The sequence below is a fragment of the Malaclemys terrapin genome, chromosome 3 (assembly GCF_027887155.1).
Source record: "Malaclemys terrapin pileata isolate rMalTer1 chromosome 3, rMalTer1.hap1, whole genome shotgun sequence".
NCBI classification, from domain to species: domain Eukaryota; kingdom Metazoa; phylum Chordata; order Testudines; family Emydidae; genus Malaclemys; species Malaclemys terrapin.
In genome coordinates, this window is record NC_071507.1 from 153,161,937 (window position 1) to 153,187,401 (window position 25,465).

Consider the following 25,465-nt stretch of genomic DNA (forward strand, 5'->3'; position numbering starts at 1 on the left):
CCCTGTCACTCTCCCCAACCCCCCCCAGCTCAGCCCCATTGTCTCCCCCGCCTCTCTCTACCGTGTCCCAGTCATGCTCCCCTCAGCCCCTATCCTACTCCCCCCATCCCAGTCCTATCCCATCCCCCTTAGCCCCCCCCCCCCAACTCCCTCAGTCCCAGTCCTGTCCCACTCAGTTCCTCCACCCTACTTCCCCCAGTCCATCCCCACACACCCACCAACTCCCTTGACCTCCCTCCCCCCAATCCCACTGCCTGGACCCACCCCCGTCCCACTCAGGACATACAGGAAAAAGAAGCAATGGGCTTAAATTGTAGCAAGGGAGATTTGGGTTAGACATTAGGAAAAACTTCCTAACTGTAAAGGTAGTTAAGCACTGGACAAATTACCTAGAAAGGTTATGGAATAGCAGTCATTGGTGTTTAAGAGGTTAGACAAACACCTGTCAAGGATGGTCTAGTTGTTATTACTCAGTCCTGCCTCAGTGCAGGGGTTTGACTAGATGACCTGTTGATGTCCTTTCCACTCCTACATTTCTGTGATTCACACTGAATTGTCTTGTGCCACTGTCTAGTAGTACTGGCACACAGTTCTCGGACATGCAGGTTTATAAATTTGTAGTTAATATACAGTTTAGAGCATAGCAATTTTAAATCTCTGCATGTTCAGACCAACTGAGCTGAAAATTGTGATCTACAGTATTCAAAACTATTAAGATGTGGGCTGAAATAAAATCAGCATGAATTGCTCAACAATATCAATGGAATCAGCATTACGCTGCTATATATTGTAAAACATTACAGTGAAATCTTACAAGTATTACATAGCATGCTACCTTGCCCAAGTGGTAACTAAGCATAACATCTTCCTGTTTCAACATTCTTAACTTGTATCCCATAGCTCCTAGAAGTTTTTTTTTTCAAACACTGAAAGCTGCTAAGTTTTGAGTTAACAGGTTTTTTTTTCTTTTAAACCACAGCACTGAATGTTATTCTAAAATTGTTTTCCAAATATTCTTAAACTCCCAGTTTATCCCCTGCTGATGTTCATTGTGAAAAGTACTGCAGGTCTAATAATAATATTTGGCACTTTTGTAATTCAGGGTGATCATTCCCCTCTATTCGACATTGGTGAGGCCTCATCTGGAGTACTGTGTCCAGTTTTGGTCCCCACACTACAAGAAGGATGTGGAAAAATTGGAAAGAGTCCACCGGAGGGCAACAAAAATTATTAGGGGGCTGGAACACATGACTGATGAGGAGAGGCTGAGGGAACTGGGATTGTTTAGTCTGCAGAAGAGAAAAGAGTGAGGGGGGGATTTGATAGCTGCTTTCAACTACCTGAAAGTGTAGGAGCTAGATTTTATAATGTACTATGAGAAATAATGTATGATTTGATTTCATCCTGTCAGCCACCCTTTTTGAATAGCAGAAAGGAATGACAGACCAGAACAATCCTTATGACTGATTATTTTCACCCTTTTTGTTTTAGGATAAGTTATAATGTCTACTATGGTTTCCTATACGTATTACAAATTAGGCACCCTAGTTAAATATACATTTCTTTGTTTTAAGGTTTTAGTAAATGAGAGACAGGATTCTCTATTGTGTCTATGTTAAGTGGATTAGAAGAACACTGAAGGCCTGGGTCTCAATGTAAATTATCTTGGTTATTGATTGTAAAACTTAGCAAAAAGGCATTGAATCTTGCTAGATATAAAATACTACTGTTTGTATTCTCAATCTGTGTGAATGAGGAATGTATGCATCAGGAAAAGATAAGGTGTGAAGGCCATTGTTATAGCCAGAGTCAAGGAAGAAGTAGTAAAGAAACTTAAAGGACATCAAAGAATCAACCTGCATCCATAATGAAGGGCAGATTGACGACCCTGAGCTGAAGGCTGGCACCCCTAAGGACAATTGATTAAATCGGAACAAAGGACAGGATGACTCTCTCAAAGTGTATTGGAATGTTTACACCAATTAAGAAGTAACCCTCACAAACTGACACAGCAAAATCCATAGGCTTCAACAGAGGAAAAAACCTACAAGAACAGGGTGCTTGGCCATGGGACTTTGGGTTTGTCTTGCCACACTCCAGGGGCATCAGATCACGACCGATAGAGCCCCGCTCCCCTCTGCAACCAATCTGGCTGGCCACTAGATTGATTCAGACACTGGACTGGTAATCATAAACATCACTGCAGGCCTATTTGTGTGTATGTGGTGTGTGACTGAAAAGCATATGCTAACTGTGGTATTCTCAAATGCTGTGTATTTACATTCCTCTATAAAGACTGTGTGTGCTTTGTAAGAGCATAACAAAAGGGGGTTCCAAAGAGGATGGATCCAGACTGTTCTCAGTGGTACCAGATGACAGAACAAGGAGTAATGGTCTCAAGTGGGGGAGGTTTAGGTTGGATATTAGGAAAAACTTTCACTAGGAGGGTGGTGAAACACTGGAATAGGTTACCTAGGGAGGTGGTGGAATCTCCTTCCTTAGAGGTTTTTAAGGTCAGGCTTGACAAAGCCCAGGCTGGGATGATTTAGTTGGGAATTGGTCCTGCTTTGAGCAGGAGGGTCCCTTCCAACCCTGATTTCTAGGATTCTATGGGTTGGCCCTTTAGAATTTGGCAGACAGAAGTAACTGCAACCCTAAAGTAGCCATTTTGTAATAGGCTGCTAACTACATTTCATTTTCTCTTTTCCAGCTCGTAAGCATCTGCGATGTTTCCCTCCATTACTTATCGCTAAGGAAATGGCACACTATCACACACTAACACTCTGAGAACAGCTATTTACCATGGCAAATGGCTCTTCTAGAAATTCTGTCTGTATGTATCCTCAGAACCTGCTCTCCATTATTTCCAAGTCTTAGAATAATCAGATTCTTAAAATAAAGGAACCAAAGAGAAGTTGGAGCTGAACCCCATTACATATCCTCAGATAAGTTGTCATAAGGACCATGAACATGCCACTCCAATGGACACCACAATCCAGAAATTTCTAAACTCACAAAAATAACTATTAGGATGCACAGAGACAAATGCTCAAAGGAAAACCTATAATCTGTTCTAAAGAATTTCATGTGGCAGGTGACCTTATATGATAAGTTTCATGTAGACTAGTTTAGTTTCCAAAAGTCAGAGGAGTTGTGGTGTTAAAGTCAGGCTTATAAATGAAAGCTTGTTACTATATTACCACAGAAAATACAGTCTCTATAATAGATGCAATCTGTAGACAAGAAATCTTCAACAGCTGTACACTCCCTATAGCTCCTCTAGATCAAGTGCCAAAACAATGACATTTTATAATAAAAATCTAAAATAACCATAGGATTATCCATATTCCATGGCTCTGCAAATTAAATTAATCTAAATCAAAAAGGTAGAACAGATTTATGTATTCCAGATTTATATTTTCTGGGAATGCTACAGCAGCTTTCCACTTGTGGCCCTGAATACAACAGATGGCTTTGCGGCTGCCATACCATCTGTGACCACCACTAACCGGTCCATTCTTGGGTTCAATAAAAATTATTTAAAACTACTGCTTTCCAGTACTTTGATACATGACCTTCTCACACAAAGTAACAGAGAAATGGACACAACCACTATAAGTTCAGAAACTTGCTGAACATCTGAAAACTTGGCTGGAGATGGAAAGTCACCTTTCCAGAAAGTAAACCAGCTTCAAACCTTGACCTTCAATTCTGGATGCGTATCACTCAGTTTTGAAAGCAACTCCAGAATCTGGTGACAAAGGAAATGTGAAGCTAAAAAGTGAATTTCCTTGTCAAATAATACTTTGCCAAGTGCCCACCAAGGTATCCAAAACTTCGTAAAATGTTGACTTAAGTTTGCCTGACCCCCAATTCTATTTCAGATTTCCCCATCCTGGAAACGTGGCATATATTATTTGTGCCTAGATGTATATGTTTTCATTTAGCCATATTAAAATATATATTATTTGCCTGAGCCCAGCTTACCAAGTGATCCAAATTACTCTATATCAGTGACATGTCCTCCTCATTACTGACCTATCTTCCCAACTCCACATATTGTGATCAGTTAGACCCTGAGCCTGTCCCTGCGCCAAAGAGGTTACAGTCTAAATACACCCATACATACGCATTGCACCCCCAATGCACCCACATACACTCAATGACCTGTTTTGCAACAGTGTAACTCCATTAACTTAATAGAGTTTCTCCCAACATCAGAAATAAGTGTGGTGTTTAGGTGAAGGCAAAGAACTGGGATTCAGGAGATCAGGGTGCTACTCTGAACTCTGTCATACACCTTGTGTGTCACCTTAGGAAGAAGTTGCTTTGCTTCTTGTGCTTCAGTTCCTCATTTGAAAATGACAAGAATACCTCCCTATCTCACAAGTATACTGCGAGGATAAATTTGTCAATGTTTATTAAATGCCACAGAAGTGCCTATACAGTTTTCAATCCCATATCATTATCATCTGATCCAACATTTACTGATTATAATTATAGCAAGTCTTTAAATCCTAATAAATATAATTTGGCTAGATATCAAGAGACTCCCATTCTTCAGAGAATGTACTGATTAGAGGTTGACTAATTGCCTGAGTACAATGAAGTGACCTTGTCTGAAAGACACTTCTTTTTGAGGTTTGTCCTTTCACGCCAACTATGCCATAAATGTGAAAACATATCTTTTTTGTGGTAGACTGGTTCCTGAATTAAGACGTCAGTGTTGGAACAGTGTATTTGCAAACAAGTTTACGATCCTCAGAATGATAAAATCCAGGAAAGTGGGTTTCAAGGGGAATTTCCCCCACCCCTGACTGAAGATAGTATCCTAGTCGGATTTTCTCTGTTGGATCTCTTAAAGATTTCTTATTAAACCATCTTATAAAAGACAGTTCACTCTTAAAAGAGTGAGGCAAATTCAAATGTTCTGGCACTATATGCCATGTTTCAATCCTTGAAAGCCAACACTTTCCCTCCAACTCTACACCATGCATTTTCTGAAAACTCCGAATCAACAAGTCTTATGAACATGAAAGAACACCCAAATTGCTCTATCATCTTTGTTATTCAATGGCAGGTGGTAGATTTAATTATACCCCATCCTCTAAAGCTAGGAGCAAGGTAAAATCTTGTACGACAGGCCACCAGGCACCATTGAATAAGATAGCTATGTTTTTCAAAGGCAGACTTTAAATTGGACCCTTCTGAAAACTTATAAATATCCTGTATTTTTTTATAAAACCTTTTACTTATCTACATTTGAATCTGGAGACCGTGGGTCGAAATCCTGGTCCTACCAAAGTCAATGGGAGTTTTGCCATTTACTTCAGAGGGGCCAGGATTTCACCCTCTGTCTCTACTAGTGTAGGGATAAGAATACATGGCATGTCTACACAGCAATGTAAGCCCAGGCTCAAGCCAAGCCCTCCTTACATCCACATACACTAATTATGCTAACCTAGGGCTCAGACCCAGGACCCTGCAGTGCTGTAGGGTCTGAGACCTTGTTAAGCTGGGACCTAGGTCCAAGTCCTATTGCTTTCTTACGTGCTTACGGCCCTAGCTTGATTTGGGTCCTGGAAGTCCTCCGGCTTTATCCCAGAGTTCCCGGTTCCAGAGGAGCTGCGCTGCAAGCAGCCAGCACAAGTGCACTCCTCCTTCTTCCACTGTCTCCTCCTTGCTGCTGTGTGGAGCTTGCCTGGTGCAGGGAGCAAAGCTACCATGATTTGGGGGGGACGAGGGGTCATCCCTTCCCTGGCCATGCTGAGCTGGGATTCTGCTGCTTCACCTCCCTACAGGGGCAGAGCTTGGTCCTGCTCTGCTTTCCCTTGCTCCTGGGCCCTAACCTGCTTTCCCTGGGACTGTGTGAGCAGGAGTACCCAGGCAGCAGGCACTGTGAGGGCTGCAAGTGGGAGCCAGCCCCAAAACTTCCTTGCAGCCTCCCAGGGTGCAAAGGAACCTTCCTCTTCCACAGTATTGAATTTAATAAGTCTCTAGATTTATTAGAGCAGTCAGTCTCCTTGTCCACTCAAAACACCTAGCCTTCACATGCAGATTGAACTTGTGATTTTTTTCCCCAATCCTGAACTATAAAAATGATGAGCCTCTTGAAGACTTGTCCATTTTTGCTATTTATTAGAGTACTCTTCCTTGTGACACGAGTTTGAATGATGTTCAAACTAAAAGCCCTCTCCATGGAAAAATATTTACTATTTCTCTGTCTTAATTTATACCTACACAAGCAGTAAAAAGGAGTACCTATTCCTTAGCCTATATACTCTGACAATTCTTAAAATATACAATGGAAAAAACAGACCACTCCTGTAACAACTGTCAATCAATATATTCACAACCACCACCACCACCACCAATACAACAGTAAAAGATATATTTAAAGGACTCCCATCAGACTCCTTCCATTCACTCAGAACTACAGAAGATAAAGCATTCTTGCAGCATGCAGCAAGATAAAGTGACTATGTAAAGCTGAGTGAATAGAGGATTTTCTGATTTGATGGCAGTTCCAAAAACTGTTTTTAAAACATTCATTAGACCTGAACCATGACCAAAAATTCTGAAAATTTTTGGTGGATAAACAAAATGACAAAAATTTTATTTTGGGTCAAACAACACATTTTGTTCCATTTCCAGATACACCTCTACCCAGATATAACACGAATTCGGATATAACGCAGTAAAGCAGTGCTCCGGGGGAGGGGAGGGGGAGGCAGGGGGGGAGAGACTGCGCACTCCAGCGGATCAAAGCAAGTTCGATATAACGAAGTTATGGCTCCCTAGGACAGCGTTATATCGGGGTAGAGGTGTACTTTTAAAAATAAAATTTAGGAAATGAAGTGCTACATTCACAAAATGGCCAAATTGGTGGCAGCCATTGTAAAACACCTTTAGCCCAGTGGCAACAGGATTGGTGGGCCTATTTTCTAGAACTGTCTCTCTGACTTCATTACAACTTCAGACTATCACAGAATCATAGAAGATTAGGATTGGAAGAGACCTCAGGAGGTGATCTAGTCCAACCCCCTGCTCAAAGCAGGACCAATCCCAATTATCACCTATCTCTGGCAAGGATATTTCAGCCCCTCAGTGAGAATCATTAGCCATGCACATACAAGAATAGATGTTAACAAATGAGAACAAAACCACTTTTCCCTGGCCAATACGAACTGAATTCTCTAAATATGGATTCATAAAATGGATTCCTTAATCTCACCGGAGAGTTTTTATTGTCCAGGGAGGACTAATAAATCTCCTCCAGTCCCTTATCAAAGAGAAGTAGCTCTTAAACTTAAGGGCGTATAGGACTGTTTTGGAGGTTTAGTAAGTCTCTCTGATGGGAAAAGCCATAATATGGAGTGGGTTTTGCAGCAGAGGGGCTAGAGCTCTCTGGAGAAGAGGCAGTTTTGGAAGGATGCCTTCAAGAATGCTAACTTGGCTTGCCCGAGATTACTTCATTCAAAAGTCTACTGGGAGGAAAAAAGTGATTACCTACCTTACATAGGTTGTTCTTTGAGATGTATTGCTCATGTCAATTCTATTCTAGGTGTGTGCGCACTCATGGGCACAGTTTCCAGAGACTTTTGCCTTAGCAGTATACGTAGGGCCAGCTGTGGCGCCCTTTGGAGGGCCGCAGTCATGCGTCGGTATATCAGGCGCTACCGGTCATACGCCCTCTCCGTTACTTTTTGCTGGCAACTCCGACGGAGGGGTAGGAGGGCGGGTAATGGAATGGACATGAGCAAAACATCTCTAAGAAGAGCAACAGTTACAAAAGGCAGGTAACAGTTTTTTCTTCTTTGAGTGCTTGCTCATGTCGACTCCATTCTAGGTGACTCACAAGCAGTATCTATGGAGGCGGGCTCAGAGTTCACTGCTTGGCAGCTTACAGTACTGTTCTACCAAAATCAGCATCATCCCAGCCCTGCTGGGTAAGTGCATAGTCGGATGTGAAGGTATGGACCGACGACCAGGTGCCCATCCTACAGATATCCTGAATGGCACTTGGGCCAAAAATGCTGCCGAAGAGGCCTAAGCCCTGGTAGAGTGGGCAGTGATGATCACTGGGGGCAGCACCTTTGCTTGATCATAGCAGAAGCGAATGCAGGCCATGATCCAGGAGGAAATTCTCTGAGTGGAAACAGGGTGACCATCCTGTCTGCCACGGCAAGGAAAAAATTGTGTCGACTTATGGAATGGCTTGGTCCAGCCAATGTAGAAGGCCAGAGCCCTCCTGACATCCAGGGCAAGTAGCCTGCGCTCCTCCTCCGACTTATGCGGCTTTGGAAAGAGGACCAGTAAGTAAATGTCCCAGCTCCAATGAAACAAACTTCCTTGGGAAGGAAGACTGGGCGTGGTCTTAGCTGGACCTTGTCCTTGTAGAAGACTGTGTAAGGCAGTTCTGAGGTTAGCGCCTAAATCTCGGATACCCAGCAGGCCAACATCACCACAACCAGGAACGTGACCTTCCAGAAGAGGAGAAGGTGAGAGCAGGAAGCCAGAGGCTCAAAGGGGCAACCCCTGAGCCTCAACAGCACCAGATTCAAGTCCCATGGAGAAAAAGGATCCTGGAGGTGCAGGTAGAGGTGCTCCAGGCCCTTAAGGAATTTGGCTGTGATATCCTGAGAGAAAACCGACATGCCTTTGAACGGTGGGTGGAAGGCCAACATGGCCACTAGATGGACCTTGATGGATGAGAGTGACAAGTTCTGAAGCTTGAGGGGCAGGCAGTAATCTAGAAAGAGCTGCAATGGGACTCACTTGGGACAGACCCCCTTATTTTCCATGCAGCAGGTGAATCACTTTTATTTGGCCAAGCAGGTGGTCCTGGTGGAAGGCTTTCTACTGCCCAACAGGACTCGCTGGACCTCGGACAAGCACTGCCGGTCTTGTGCATTTAGCCACGCAGCAGCCAAGATGTTAGATGAAGTGCTGCCAGGTTCAGGTGCAGGAGACTGCTGTGGTTCTGGGACAACAGGTCCGCCTGAGCAGCATCCAGAACAGGGTCGCCACTGAGAAGTCTAACAGAGTGCTGAACCAGTGATGGCACAGCCATGCGGCGCTATGAGGATGACCTTCACCCTGTACTGCTTGATCTTCATGAGGACCTTGGGCAGCAACTGCACCAGATGGAAGACTTACATCACAGCCCCCGACCACGGGAGCAGGAAGACATCCGACGGGGATCCCCGTCCCTGTCCTGGAACGAGCAGAAGATGTGGCATTTCCTATTCTGCCTGGATGCGAATAAGTCCACCTGGGGAGTTCCCCACCTGTGGAAGATAGAAGTGACCAGCTCCGGGTGAAGGGACCACTCATGGCAAGACGAGAATGTCCTGATCACTCAGTCCATACTGTGTCTGTTGGGGACAGACCGATGCCAGCCATGCCTGTAGGGGCCTGAGGCAGTCTCGCACATGCCGGACCATGTAAGTGCATGCTGCCATGTAGCCCAACAGTCTCAGGCATGTGTGGGAATGCAGAGACGACATGAGGTCCACCATGACTCGGAACAGAGTCTTAGGGAGGAAGACTCTAGCTTGAATAGAGTCAAGTTCCGCCCCAATGAATTCTAAGTTGCACTGAGGTAACTATCAACTTTATGTCATTATTATTAGGCCCAGGTCATGGAAGGCACAACAGACCAGATCGAGATGCCCCCACACCTGATCCGAGGACTGACCCCCTAATCAACGAGTCATCGAGGTACAGGTAGATTTGGATCTCTCCCCCACTCCCCGATGTCGCAGGTAAGCGGCCACTGGCGCCATGCACTTTGTGAACACACTCTGAGCTGAAAGACCAAAGAGCACCGCCATGAACTGGAAATGGCACTGGCCCAATATGAAACTGAGGAAACGCCGGTGCCCCAGGAATATGGAAGTACATGTTCTCTAAATCAAGGACGGAGTACCAGTCTCCCAGATCCAGGGAGGGGATGATGGAGGACAGGGAGACCATATGAAACTTCAACTTTTTGAGAGACTTGTTGAGGCAACAGGTCTAGGAATAGGTGTGAGGCCCCCTTTTGCCTTCAGAATGAGGAAGTAACGAAACTAAAATCCTCTTCCTTCCATGTCTTGCGGAACCTCTTCCACTGCCCCTAGGCTCAGGAGGTTTTCGATCTCCTGAATGAGGAGGTGCTCGCGAGAAGGTTCCCTGAAGAGGGACAGGGAAGGGTTGGTCAGCTACAAACTGCAGGGTATAGCCTCATGAGACTGTGTCGAGACTATTGACCAGCGGTCCAAGATGATATGGGACCAGGCCGACCGGAAAGGATGGAGGCGGTTGAAGAAGATGAGGAACGAATCCAGTGCAGTGACTGGTGCATCGTCCTTGGGCAGACCATCAACATGACTGTTTTTGGCTGCCTTGTTCCCTGAAAGGACCTGGCTGGGCAGGAGGCAAAGAATGACTGGTGGCACCGCTTAAAACCTCTCTTTGTTCTCCTTTTTGTAGGAGCTGGGTCGAGGAGTACCCCAAGACCTCAATGACCGTGGAGGGTAGAACAGCTTTCTGGCCTGCTGAAGAGTATGTAGGCCTAAAGAGTGGAGGGTGGCCCAAGAGTCTTTAAGGCCGTGGAGCCTAGCATCAGTTAGCTCTGAGAAGAGACCCAGTCCCTTGAACGGGAGGTCCTGGAGAGTGGATTGCATCTCCTGGGATAGCCTGGAGGTATGTAACCAGGAGCTACGCCTCATGACTATTGCAGAGGCAACCACCCTCGACGCTAAGTCCATGCCATCCCATGCCATCTGGAGGACACTGCTGGCTACCGCCTTGCCCTCTTCTATTAGAGTGGCAAACTCCTGCGCCTGATCCTGTAGGAGGCTCTCTTTGAACTTGCCGACGATGTCCCACAGGTTGAAATTATACCTGCCAAGTAGGGCCTGATGGTTAGAGACCTTAAATTGAAGGCTTGCTGTTGAATACATTTTTCTGCCAAATAAGTCCAGCCTCTCGTTAGCTTTATTTTGGGGGGTACCACTCGCCTGGCCCTTTCATTGACAGTGGACACGACCAGGGACCCCACAGGAGGGTGCGTGTACAGGTATTCATACCCCTTTGTGGGGATATAGTACTTCTTTTCCGCCTTCTTGGATGGGGGCGGAATGGAAAAGGGATCTGCCACACCGATTTGGCGATCTTTAGGACCCCTGGCAATCCGACTTGAAGGGGGACGGGGAGGGAATGACATGGAAGAGGTCATCGGGCTCCTCAGCTAGCACCTCGATCTCCGCCACCACCCTTTTAAGTAGGGCTTGGTGCTCTCTAAAGTCATCGGGGGGCTACCAGTTTGCAAGGGCCACACCACCGCCTTGTCCAGGGACAATGAGGATGACTGCAGTGCTGGAGGATGGGGGGTGTCCCATTACTGTGTTGGGGACCATTCCACTGTTGCTAGGGCCTCCCTCGGAGTCACTGCTTCGGATTCGGCCCCTTGCTCCAACACCGCTGCCAGCTGCACCGGGGGTAGCACGTCCAATGATGTCTGGAAGGAGCAGTGGAAGTACAGTGCTGGCATAATAGGCATCCTCCACAGATTCCAGTACTGCCACTGGGTGGGACATTGCCCTTGACCCCATGCCAGTGTTGCAGATGCCTTGGTGGACTCCCGATTGGGAGACGATTCACCCCATACAGGGGAAGGGCTGAACTGTCCCTCTGACTTCTGGTGACCAGTGCAGGGCCGTGGAAGCGCGAGTCTCAACTGATTCTTGTCAGTGACCAGTACAGGGAAGGCGAGGGCCGATGCCTGCACAAAGAATGGTATCGGGGCCCCGGCGACCAGTGCCACGACCAGGAACAGTCTTGTGTTGGAGGGGACCAACGCCTAGGAGATCTGCAAGGCGATTGAGACCAGTGCCATCTGCAGGAGGACTGTCAGTACAGAGAATAGGGGGAGCGGCGTGTCAATGCCAGAGTCCCGTGTCTTATAGGCAGAGGCTGTGGTGTCGGAGATCTGGGCAGTGGTACCGGGGTACTTGGCCATAGCAAAGGGGAATAATGCCTGTGGTCCAGGGGCATTCCACTGTCTTTAGGGGCAGTCCCATCACCGGCTTGGTCGTCTGAGCTGGTGTCTTGGCGGGATCTGCCATGCGGCCAGGCGTCTATGGTGCCGATCAGCCTAATTGTTCTTCAGCTGTCAGGCCCGACTCGGGTGCAGATGGCCCTGCGATGGGCCAGAACACCCTACTACTCCCTGCTGGGGTCGGAGGTGGGTCCCTGGTTGGGTTAGGGTGTCTGACCACAGCAGTACCCCCCCCCCCCCCCCCCCGAGAGCCTCCGTTACAGGCACGAGGCCTAACTCTGGTCTTTTGCCTGAAGTTCCCTTGCGCAGTGCCTGCAGACCAGATGACTTAGACCACTTCTTTGGTACTGGCGGGGGGAGGGGGAGAAAACAGTGCTGGGTGGATCCCGGTGCCAGCAGTGCACTGCATGCCGACACCAAAGTACTGGGCATGGAGTCCAAGTGTAAGGGTTCCAATGCCTGGGACAGACCAGCCTCCATGAGGAGGGCCCTTAACTGAATGTCCCACTCTTTTTGAGTTTGGGGATGAAATTTTTTTCAGATCTAGCACTTGTCTTTTCGATGGGACTTCCCCTGGCACTTCAGACAACTCTCATGAGGGTTGCTGATGGGCATCGGCCGACTGCACTCAGAACAAAGCTTCAAGCCTGGGAAGCGGGGCATGCCCTGCTTCAGGACAAAAGTTCCAGTTGGGACTAACTACTAAAGTAGTACTAAATCACTTAACAGCTAACTAGTCTATGACTAAACAACAAAGGAGAATGATCTGAACAGTGAAGCTAAGCAAGACCCGACACTCCAACCAACCGTCATGGGTGGTAAGAAGTAACTGAGAGGGCATAGGGTCGGTGGCACCTGATATACCACCACATCAGCGCAGCACTTCAGAGGGCGCCACAGCTGACCATACAGATACTGCTAAGGCAAAAGTCTTAGGCAACTGTGCATGTGGGCACACACACACACACACACACACACCTAGAATGGAACTGACATGAGCAAGCACTCGAAGAAGGTATCATTCCCAAGCGTCATGGGCAGAACTCAGATTCTATCCAAATTAGATCAAAGTATATTTTAAAGATACATTGGAGAAAACAGAAATTAAAATTAAACCTTTATTATTATAGTTATTTGAATTATCACAACATATAGGAGCCCTAGTCATGTACTAAGATCCCATTATGCTAGGCACCGAAAAAAAAGTTTTACAGTCTGAGACAAGGTGCAACAAATAGTTAGGATACAGACAAATGGAGAGTAAAATAAATCAATGAGAATCAGCACAAGGTTATTGTTGGCATCACAGCAAAGGAGAATTTTGAAGGTGGATAATGAGGTAGCTTTGCAGATATTTACAGGAAGCATCTTGGTCTCTACTAATAGGATATTTATGAAAAGATTCTACACGATGGGCTATAAATGTATTACTAAATGTTTGTAAGCACGAAAAGTTTCAAGTCATTCATATTATATATAAAAATGTAAAAGTGAAATTAAGTTTTTGTCACAATTTCATGTTATTACAGAGATATAATTCAAATATCGGGATTTCAAGAATGTTTTAAACTCTCCTAACACTAATTTGTAGTAGCTAATCAGTGTTTTGTTTAAACTTAACTGTCTGGCAATGCCATTTACAGTAGCAAACTGCTGAATACTGACCCTTTACTATCTGGATTTTTACTACCTGAATTGTCCAGAAAAGAGCTGGATATGCAGCACACACATTTTTGAGGAAAACTCAGGACTGGGAGTGTGTTGGCCTGAAAGTAGTAACCCAGATGGTGGAAGCCACGGTGTGACTGGAGTGTTGCTGATAGGCTGCTGCGGTCAGAGTTGCTGGACCAGGACTGCAGCTATACACAGACACTCAGGGAGTGTCCTGCATGCTGTTAGGAGCTAAAACAGCTGCTTGGAAGCTAAAACAGCACAGCATTGTGAGGGACCCAGGTTGCAGGGTAGGCAGTGACAACTGGCCGGGACTGCAGTCCAGAATGTGACAGTAACACTTGTTCAATAATAGCTTACTGTTTAATTGGGGGCTCGCATCAGTCTTTTCATTACCTCATTCCAAACATATCTGTCATATCTAGACTGTATTTAAAAGTCCAAGGAATAGAGCACATACCAAAAGGAAACCTAGGAAAGCAGGCTGACTAACCTAGTGAGGAGGGCTTTAAACTAGGTTCACCGGGGGAAGGAGACTAAAGCCCTGAGGTAAGTGGGAAAATGGGATTCTGGGAGGAAGCACGAGAGCAAGAAAAAAAAAAAAAAAAAACCAATACTGCTCCAAGTTTACACTCTGTGTTTTGGTTTTTGCCACTTCAATAAAATTTTTACAAAATAAAGCTTTAAAAGTTCCTGTTAAAACTAAACTCTGAAACACAACCTTAACTATATTATAAATTATCTCACATACAAGTTGTTCATCTCTAGGTTTTTGTGTGGGAAGGGAAGTTGTCTGTCTTGGGTTTTTTTACACAGATAATGAAGGTCAGCATTTTATGGCTCCGGACCAAAGGAATGTTCACAATTATATGTCCATGTCTTTATCATCTATTTCATATTCCTACATACCAGTACCTCTTCTGATAAGTACTTACATAGACCATTTTAAATTTCTCCAAGGATAATTTAAAGCTTCAAGAAAAATACAAAGAATACTATCTGAATTATTGGAAGAATTGCATACTTACACTGGTGACACTGATTGCATTTTTGTCATAGTACTTCTTCTTTTCATATTTATCCCTGATGAAAAATTCTACAGCTCTGAAAACAGGCAGTTAAGTAAAACACGCAATGAGAGAAAGAAAATCAATCTTAAAACTGGTTAATTAAGAATATTCAAACTAAAAGAATGACATTTGGTTCTAATTCTCCAACATTTCATTTTTGCAGTTTTAGTTTAAGGCGAGAAAACATAAAACCAAACCTGAACTGCTTTGGTTACTTATGCACATGCTCAACCACTTTTGATGAACTTATCAATAGTAAAAATTCAGTCACAGCTACTTATTGCTTAGATTTCATATATACTTCTCTTAACAGCTTCATTTTCTTTCTTTGAAATCATACTTCATAATGACATGAAAAATTGATATGCAAAATAGATGCCAGTCAGTGTCCTGCCATCAAAACATTTTCACTCTGTATTTATATTATGCAATAGGTTGTGAGCACCCACAAAGACGTACAATAACATACAATCCTGCAACAAGGATCATAGAATCATAGATATGTAAGGCTAGAATTTCCCTACACTAATAAAATATAACCTAATACAATGATCAAATTAAAGTTGCAACTGGAATTCTATCAATGGTTAATTTCTCTGGCTCATCAGTTACTACAGTGAGCAATTACATCAATTTATAAGGTTAAAACAAGAATTATTTCAATACTTCACAGGAAAGTTAAGGAAGAATGCCTCTCTTTTAATCTAATCAATTGAGCTAAGAGTCTACTCTACTAAAAGCAGCAGCTGAAACTCTTGCCTTTGCTTTAAAGAAGTATAACTCTGAGAATGATTTCTTTATAGCTTCCCATTTTTATGTTCCATCTTAAGTTTGTCTGAACATACCACCTATGATAGACTCTATTTACTTAGCTGATTTCCCCCTACCACAATAATACGGTGTCTGCATCTTTCTGATCATTTCTGCATCTGTGAGAAAGTATCCTAAAAATCAAGTACTTGGCAGCTTTGGAATAGTATGCTTTTAACCCAAAATAACTTCTTACTAATTAGATAACTGACCTGGGAGTGGAACCTTGGAGAATTCAGTCGTCATCTTCTTCTTTAACTCATGTGATAGATCTGTAGTTCAGATGTTGCAAATAACTTGAACTCACTTTGCATGCAGGGAGGTGATTAGTCTCTTTTTTTTCTTTTAGCTGTATAGAGACTTCAGGCATGGCTTAGCTAATGGTTAGAGTCACACTCTTCTTCTTGAGATGGCCAATCCAGTGAACAGAGCAGGATATAACTTCACGTGTCATTTTTGGTGTCAGAGACCCCCTTCTCCTTCCGCATGGAGGGTTCAGGGCCCTCTTGCCCTGCCTCAGGAATCACTTTCGTCCAGTTAGATTCCAGCATGCTGGCTATATCTCAATATGAAGTTATAGTAAAAGACTCCAGACCGAGGTAGATGTTTCCTTGCAAAATCCATTGATGACCACAAACAGATGTCCTTTTCAGAACATGTGAAAAGGAGTTGGCAACAGACTTCCATCTAATGGAGTAAAGCCAATTCTCACTTTGCTAAATATAAAGGTCCATTATCAATATCCCCTTTCACACATTTCCACTCATTTCTTGTGACAATAAGCATGACAAGGGAAAAGCGACTTGGAGGGAGGCCAAGCTCATAGTGAGTGCATGGCCAACTCCAGTGCCCTTTCACTTAAAAATCAAAGCAGCTTTAGCATTCCTTATTATTAATAACTTCATTTAGCATTGATCAAATAAAAGTTATCCAGGCTCAAACTACACTCAGACATATTCCCTATGATATGCTTGGAGTGGAAGACAAAGCGTAAGGATTTAAATGCTTTTGCAATCAGAAAGCTTTCAGACAGCCTAACCATTTCACGCTTCATGCATAAGACTACTCCGAACAACATTTTATTATTCCATAACACACACTTTTTAAACTCTGTTTCAGGGTAAGATATGATAGGTGAGATCAGTACAGCTCTATTCTTGTGGATCAGCCAGGGTTCAAACAACTGAGGGAGCTTATAGAGGCTGGAAGCCCACACACACAGCTAGAACTAGCCCCACGATGGTCTGGAACTGAAGATAAGGCGGCAAAACAGATTGAAAGCAACCAAATTAATACTAGTAATGAACTTAGCTTTCCAAAATTATCAAAAAAATTACCAGCACACCATTAAAATTATCACCAGCTTGGTTATGCACTCCAACACTCCTTGGCACACAACATTTCACAAATATTTTTCCACGCATATCAAACAACCATACCAATTCACTCACTATTCAGCCCCACACAACTCCTACTTATCTTCCTACTTAGTCACCATTCATCCACCTGACTCACTCAGCACTTCATTCACTCCAAATCAATTCTCCCTACCATTATCAAATTCACCACTTCCCATTTTGCTTTTAGACCCAACTAATTCAATCTCTGTTTTCTATTTATCAATTCTCGTCATCTTTTCTGTCCCCCAGTGCTCACCACATATTCAGTTCAGCTCCCAGCTGCACCAAATGATCTACATCTCAGCAGTACATCTTCAAGACAAAGGCATAACATCTATGAGTCTTCAATCAAAAATCTTCTCCCTGTGTACGCACTTATAAACTATGAACACATCAGTTCTTAACCTCTCTCTTTAATAAACTAAATATATTTGTTAAGTTTCTTACCATAAAGAAGGTTTGTTCATTCATTTCCCATTTTTCAATGCCTCTAGTTGGGCACCGCAAAATAATAAATGTAAAAAAACCCCACAAACTTTAATTAAGGGTGGTATGATAAGTTGACACACTTATCAAATTCTTCATCTAGTTATGTAACACTTGGGTTGTACTAAGGCTCCCTGAATTTGAAAACAGTAAGACGGAAAAAGGATACTGATCAGTTTGTGGTCTTCGGAAGTTCTCTGGTAGATTAGCTTCATAGACTATCCTTGCCTTCGTATTTCCCATATCCTGCATGCACTAAAGAAAGGTGGTAAAAGAATTATTATTTTGTACATTGCTAATTTGGGTCTTGGAAACACATTTCCATTGTTATTCTGATCATGTAAGTGAGAAGATTAAAAACTTTTGTGCACTACATTTTAAGAACTGGAGGTTAAATCCCCTAATCACATCCATTTGTTTCATACATGTTCTCTTCACTCCTTTGAATGCAATGTTCTGTTTTTATCACTTGTCTATTCAAGTGTTATAGTCTATACAAACAAACACAACCCTGCTTTGCATGTTTTCTGCAATAGAAAGATACTACAAAAAGCATTTTAAAAAGACCATATATTAATGGGAATTATAAGATGTTTCCTGTGGAATTTGCTACTCTGGGTTCACTTAAGACAGTTAAAGTGGACATAGCTTTAAAATAAATCACTTATCTGAAAATGTTTATTTTAGTATTTCAAAAGTAGCTTCTAAGATTGCAAGTGAAAGATTAAAGGAAAAAGGAGATTACCATATATACTCGGTCATAAGCTGAATATTTTTGGTAAAAAAGTGACGCAGCAAAGAATGGGGGTCGGCTTATAAATGGGTCTACACCAAAATTTGATGATTTTAAACTCTATGGCAGGGGTCGGCAATCTGCGGCACACGAGCCGATTTACTGTGGCACGCTGCTGCCAGCTTGGTGACCCCGCCGCCGGCCTGTATGGACAGAACCCAGGCCGGCAGGTCTGTTCAGCCTGCTGACAGTCTGGGGTTCCATCCGCCAGCCCCTGTAAATGTAAAATGTATTACTGGCATGCAAAACCTTAAATCGCCGCGAATAAATGAAGACTTGGCACACCACTTCTGAAAGGTTGCTGACCCCTGTTCTGTGGAATCATTGAATATCTAATTGTCATTTTGTTTACCTGGAGCATCTGCAGGCATGGAGCCCCTCAGCTCCCTGTGGCCGCGGTTCGCAGTTCCCAGCCAATGGGAGCTGCAGGAAGTTGTGCCACTTCCCGCAGCTCCCATTGGCTGGGAACAGCAAACTGCAGCCACAAAGAGCTGAGGGGCTCCATACCTGCAGACGCGCCAAGTAAACAAAACGTCCCAACCTGCCAGCAGCTTACCCTGATGGGCCGGGAGCCAAAGTTTTCCAACCCCTGAAATATAGGGTCGGCTTATGAAAGGGTCATACAGTTTTTGCTATTTTTATCAATCCATTTTTGGGGGTGGGGGGTCGGCTTATAAATGAATGGGCTAATGAACGAATATATACGGTACTCATCTGTAACCCAAAGTTCTTCAAGATGAACTCTACACTTTCACACTCAGATTGTACCGGCAACGCAGCTCTGATGGTAAAATGAAGGCAAAGCTATAAAAGGGCATCATGCTCCACCTCGTTTCCTTTCAACCACCGCCTCAGGACCACAACTATAGGTAGCAGTCCTAGGAAGAAGAGAAGTCAGGTGGGGAATGTGAATGTGTAAAGGCTATCTCAAAGAACTGCAATTACAGGTGAGTAGCCTCTTTCTTCTTCCTCTACAAGTAGACACTCTTGGTATAGTCTAAGAGGTAACATGAAATAAGAAAGGTGGAACAGAGTCCTAATTAAATAAGTAGTAACTAAAGTATTGCTCTACCAAAGTATGCATCATACTGGTGTGCTCAATCAAGGGCGTAATGTTTAGTGAACATGTGCTTTGAGCTCCAAGTTGCAGCTGTGCAGATTTCAACAATGGGGTCATGTTTAAGGCATGCCAAAGAGACTAACTTAACCCTTGCAGGAAGAAGGACAGAGGCTAGCTTATAGCTCTCTTCATTGCAGAGCTTAGCCCATTTAGACAAGTGTTGAGAAGAAATAGCTTGACTCTTACAATTTTCTTCAAAGGATATGAAGAGATATGGGGACTTTCTAAAAACTTTGTTCCTATTTAAATAAAATGCTAGCATTCTTAACATCTCGTATATAGAGCTTTGATTCTCCCAAGCGTGCATGGAGTCTGGGAAATAATTCTGATTGAGTAATTGCCTGGTGAAGATGGAAGTCAGTTACCACCTTGGGCAGGAAGTTAAGATGTGGATGGAGGACCATTTTGTGAAAGACTGAGGCATGAATCTGCCATCACAGCTTTAAATTCGCTTACTCTTCTGGCAGAATTTATTGCTAGAATACATGTTTTGATAGATGAAAGAGGAAGCGCTGATAGGTTCAAAGGGAGATCTCATGATTTGAGTAAGGACTAGGTTAAGGTCCCATGATGGTATGGGATCCTTGACACATTCACTATACCCTTCATTAAGCTCTTGAAGGAGTCACGAGTAAATATAGTTTTTGTCTATTGGTGTGTGGTAGATTAAAATGATAGCTAACGCAGTCTTTCATCAAGGATATTGATAGTCAGATAGTTTCAGGAGTACGCGGTATTCATATATGGACTGAACTAATCCCAGTGAGGCTGATATACTGTTATGTGATGCCCAGAAAGCAAACTTTTTCCTAACACTTCTGAATAAATTGTTTTAGAATTTAACAGAATATACTGCTCTTCTGATGAGCAAGTACTCTCTAAGTCAGAGGTATATAGCACATTCCAACAGGTGCAAGGAATTTGGGTGCAAGATCTAGCCATTCTGCTGATATAACAGATGTAGTCACAGGAAGTTATCTTACCATATCTTCCATATCATTCTTTGGATTAGAGTAAGTGGAGGAAAGACAGAGGAAACCTCTTCCCCAATTGTGAAGGAATGCATCCAATATATAGATAGGCTGTGTACTCCTGCTTTCAAGCAGAACTTCAGGCATTTGGCATTACATTTCAATGCAAACAGATCTATTTCGGGGTGATCCCAGAGAACAAATATTTTCTGTCACCGAGAGACCATTTGTGTGGCTTTTCCCTGTCAAGGTGATCCACCAAATTGTCATCTTTTCCCACAGTCAAGTGAGTCCCCCATATTCCCGGGGGGGAGTGATGAGGGGGGAGGTTGGGTTTCAGCACTGGGGTGGCGAGCAGCAGGCTCTAGCCACAGGATTTCGGGCTCCGTCCCCAGGCCCTGTCCCCGGGGTGTGGGGCTTTAGGCTCCGTTCCTTGGTTGCGCGGTGGTAGGCTCTGGCCCCGAGCTCACCCCCCCAACCCAACACCTCTGGCCCCCGCTGCCTCCCCCAGTGTCCCATTGCCCCTGGACACCACTGCCTCTGTAGCCACCTCCCCATCCAGAGCTTACTCAGCCCTGGCAAGCCCGGGGACGAATTAAGTCTGCTGTAAAAAGTGGTATTAAAAATATACAAATATCACTTTTCACAGCACACTTACTTATAGCTAGCAAGTCTTTTAAAAAGTGGGGGGGGGGGGGCAAAAGAAAGAAACAAGAAGAAAAAAAAGACAAGAATATTCAAAGCACCTTATTTGTGTTTCTATTCTGTTTAAGTCCAGTAAAGAATAGAGACAACTGTACATTATTTTTATTATTGAGTCTGCAAAAAACCCCAAACCCTTATATAGATAAATTACAATGATTTGGACATAAATATGCACATATACATTTGTTTTTCCTAAAATTACTTATTTTAGGGGAAAAAGTTGTCAGAGTGACCACCAGCAAGAGTTGGTGGCCGCACTGAGGCCACCAAAAAATTTGTTGAGAACCCCTGCACTAGACTGACTGTTACAGGCTAAGTGTGATGGATGCTCCAATCCCATAGCATTCTCCTTGCAAGCTATAGGAACAAGATTGTTCTTGTTTGTTCCCACAGAACAAAGCTGTCAAGTTATCATGACTACTTGAACTACTTTGCCTTGTAAGTGAGATAGAGAAGATTCTGCTATTGTGTGGCCAGGGAGGTTGAATACAAAAACCTGTAGGAGAACACTTCAACCTCCCTGGCCACACAATATCAGATGTTAAGGTAGCCATCTTACAGCAAAAAAACTTCAGGACCAGACTCCAAAGAGAAACTGCTGAGCTCCAGTTCATTTGCAAATGTGACACCATCAGATCAGGATTAAACAAAGACTGAATGGCTATCCAACTCCAGAAGCAGTTTCTCCTCCCTCGGTGTTCAAACCTCAACTGCTAGCAGAGCACCTCACCCTCCCTGATTGAACTAACCTCGTTATCTCCATACTGATTTATACCTGCTTCTGGAGATTTCCATTACTTGCATCTGAAGAAGTGAGGTTCTTACCCACGAAAGCTTATGCTCCCAATACTTCTGTTAGTCTCAAAGGTGCCACAGGACCCTCTATTGCTTCTTGAAGTTTTGTAACAGCAGAGTGATACTTTCTTCTGGAAGGAAAGCCCTTCCATCTTGGGGGTCTAAAATTGTGCCAAAGGAGGAGAGCTTCTGCATAGGAAGATGTGATTTCTTCCAATTTATTCAGATACCCAGTTTCCCGAAAACACACACATACACACTACAAATTGATGGTCAGAGACTTTTTGAGATGAAGCTTTTATTAGACATTAATAAGAATATGAGTATATATTAATACCCTGCAGTCTTAAGCATGCTGTCATGACAAAAAGGCATTTTGTAAATACTTAAGGGGCAGCAGAAAGGCCAAAGGGGAGGACCCTGTACTGGTGTTACCCGGGGTTCTTTCAACCCAAAGCTCTTGGTAACTTTTACTCTGTGTGAGGTGGTGTCAGGAAATAAATCAGAGGAGACACGGCCATCCGACCGATAGATGGCTGGCACAAACAGAACGTGATTTTTAAAAAGAACAAAACATGGAATGGAGAGATTCACAATATGAAGATATGATTGATGTAAGGAAATATGCATTCTTGAGATCGAGAGCTACAAATCAATCTTGGATAGATCAGGAAGAAATTATTGACCTAACTGTCACCACAAGGAAGCTGAACTTTCTGATAAAGTAACTTGGGTTTCTGAGCTCTAAGATGGATCACATTCCACCATCCATCCTTGGGATCAGAAACTACTTTGAGAAAATGCCCTTTCCCTCTGAACTCTTTTGGAACCTCCTCAATAGCCCCAGCTTCCAAAAGGGATAGAACTTCTATTCTTAGTAGGTGCTTGTGAGAGGGATCCCTCAGTAGGAAGAAACAGGGAGGAGGAATGTGGTTGAATAGACTTCCTGCACTTTCTCAAGGATCCACTTCTCTCTGGTAATGATATTCCAGTAATGGAAATAGTCGAAGAGTGAAACTCCAAAGGTGGAATGGAAGGAGGAAAGTTGGAGAGTTGATTGGGGACTGAGCTGTAGCTCTCACTCCTCGTGTCACACCTACTGTCTAAGGCCTGGCACAGAATTGCATGAAGTAGTGTACCTGCTCTTGGGATGAGGCTTGTAGCTTTTTCTTGTTTGTTGATGCTATGGAGGAAGCGGTTATTGCTGCTGCTAAGATATGAGGACAAAGATTAAGGAGAATTCTGCTGCCTGTGGTTGTTGAGACAGGAGCTCCAAACCATCTCCTTTGAGGACATAGCTTGTGCTGAATAAACCATCTCCTTTAAAGTGAGATCTTTTACCCACTCTAGTTTCAGGAAATACACCTTAAGATCTGAGCCATGCACATCTCCTTATGGTATGACAGACACCACCCCCCTGGCAGCAAAGTCTGACATATGGAAAGTGTCTCAATAACTGTATGGCAACAAATTGTTCCTCTGTAATTAATACCTTTGCCTGACTTCTTTGATCTCCAGCAAGGTTCTTAAGCAGAAAGAGAGCCATCTTCTCCCAAAGACAGGACTGATAATGAGATATCACAGCTTGGGAGTTCGATACCTTGATGCCACGACTGGAAGAGGAGAAGATAGAGCTTCCCAAAATATCTAATTTTCTACCTTCCCTGTCAGAGATGGCAGAACATACCCACAGAATTCATCTGAGAGCTGCAACCAATATCAGTGAGGTGGCAAGCAGGGTAAGTGTGAAAGAGCAAGAACCCTTCACATGGTAGTTAGTAGAGTTTGTCTGATTTTTTCAACATGAACACAGACGCACACATTTTTATATTTATTTATTTATTTATTTTCCCCATTGTATCTAGGAGATGGCCAGTAGAACCATCATCCCTTAGAAGAAACTGCCAGTTTCACCAGTAATTAGAATCAGGTTTTCTATCAAGTCTTGTCAGTGGAATGGAACAGAGGTAGAAATGTAACCTCTCTATCCCTATCTGACTCAATACTGGACTTACTCTCACTTCTGATGCGATTAGAAGCAGTGAAACTAGAGATCGAAGCAACCTTAAAACTGAGAAGGGGAAAAGATGTCTTCAATGAACCCATAGTTTTGGTATGGGGAAGGGACAGTTTGGAGGACATTTGAAAAAACTCCTCAGCTTTTTGTCCTTTCCCTGGAGTGGAAACAGGCACAAGAGTGTCTGTTGCTCTTTATTTTATCCCCTTGATTACTCCCTTCAAGAATTCTTGCAGTAAGACTGTTTTCTGGATCCGAGATTCCTTGAGAATCTGAGCCATGTGTCTGAGTATGATTGCGGGGGAAGGGTCTCCTGCCTAGTGGTTAGTGCCTACAGCAGCAGTCACACCCTAAGGGGCGCAGTCCTCAGGGCAGCAACCTGGCCAAGTGGATACAATGTGGGGGAAGGGGAGGGGAGAACACAGGGCCTCCCACTCCATTGGATTCCGACCCAGGGCCCTGGGAGGCTGTTTTGGCTGCTCACACATCTCCGTCTAATGTCAGCCTCAAGTCAGCTTCCCTGGGTCACTCCTACCTCAGTCCACACCCCATCTGGCCACTGGCCCTGGGGAATGTCACCTTCTGGGCTTCCAACGCCAGTCTCAGTTGCTGGGTGCTGTGGCTCCTTTGCGCCCCAGCTCGGTGCAGATTCAGCTCTGGTCCTCCCCTGACGCTCCCAGGGAACATCCTCCTCCCTGGCTTGCCAGCCCCCAACTGAGCTGGCTGGCTTTTAAACCCTGACTCACACCCAAGATGAATCTGAAGTGGGTTTTTTTTTTAAACCTACGAAAGCTTATGCCCAAATAAATCTGTTAGTCTTTAAGGTGCCACCGAACTCCTTGTTGTTCTTAACCCCTCCTGTCCAGTGTGGGGTTTATACACCATCACACAGGGCTACAACTAATAACCACTGCACTGGCAGCTACTCTGCTCTGGAAAAGACTTTTGGAACCATAAAACTCATTATATTAAGAATACGACCGGCCTCAAGAGATTTATCACGAGCCCCCAACTTTGAATCCTAAACCAAAACCTAGGACTATATCAGATTCCTTGGGGTCAGTTCCAAAAAAGGACTCCCAATGGTGCTTAGCACTACTAACCAGGGCCACATCACACACCACCCCCTTCCCCAGAACTGGGAAAGTCTGATCCAAGTGGGCTTGACAGGTAACAGAGGCCAATATTTGTACTGAAACTACTATCTGATTACTTGTAACCTTCAATACAACAGGTTTTACCAGTCTCCCTGGACTGAATGACAGAACCTTTAGCAGAACCTTAACTTGCCGCTGCTTAGTTCCCAAGGAGAACAGGTCAGATGCAGGCCTTTCTTTAATCACAGAAATTGGCTGGTCAGCACCAGAGGGTTTGGTCACTAGGGAATGCTCCAGCAGAAGCACGTGGGTCTCGTTTTAACACTGTTTATAGGCTTGGAGAGTAAAAGGTGATTCCTGGTAAACAATATGAAAGACAGAATGTCCTTCTGCTATGTATGCTACATACGTCATAGGTGTTGGAGGCACGAAAGACAGTAGGAAAAGATCCATGTCTTTTAAATCCTAGCCACTTTCCTTTCAG

At 44.0% G+C, this 25,465-nt stretch overlaps 1 protein-coding gene across 2 annotated transcripts in view; it reads right to left on the reverse strand.

Moving 5' to 3' along the window:
• Nucleotides 1–25,465, reverse strand: part of SMAP1 (small ArfGAP 1) — a 229,696-nt gene that overhangs the window by 152,995 nt on the left and 51,236 nt on the right. For both annotated transcript variants that reach the window (XM_054021659.1, XM_054021658.1), the window contains exons 3-4: nucleotides 17,653–17,738; nucleotides 14,746–14,821 (exon numbers count right to left, since the gene is read on the reverse strand). In XM_054021659.1, the coding sequence (XP_053877634.1) occupies nucleotides 14,746–14,821; nucleotides 17,653–17,738 (162 nt within the window). The remainder of the gene's footprint in view (nucleotides 1–14,745; nucleotides 14,822–17,652; nucleotides 17,739–25,465) is intronic.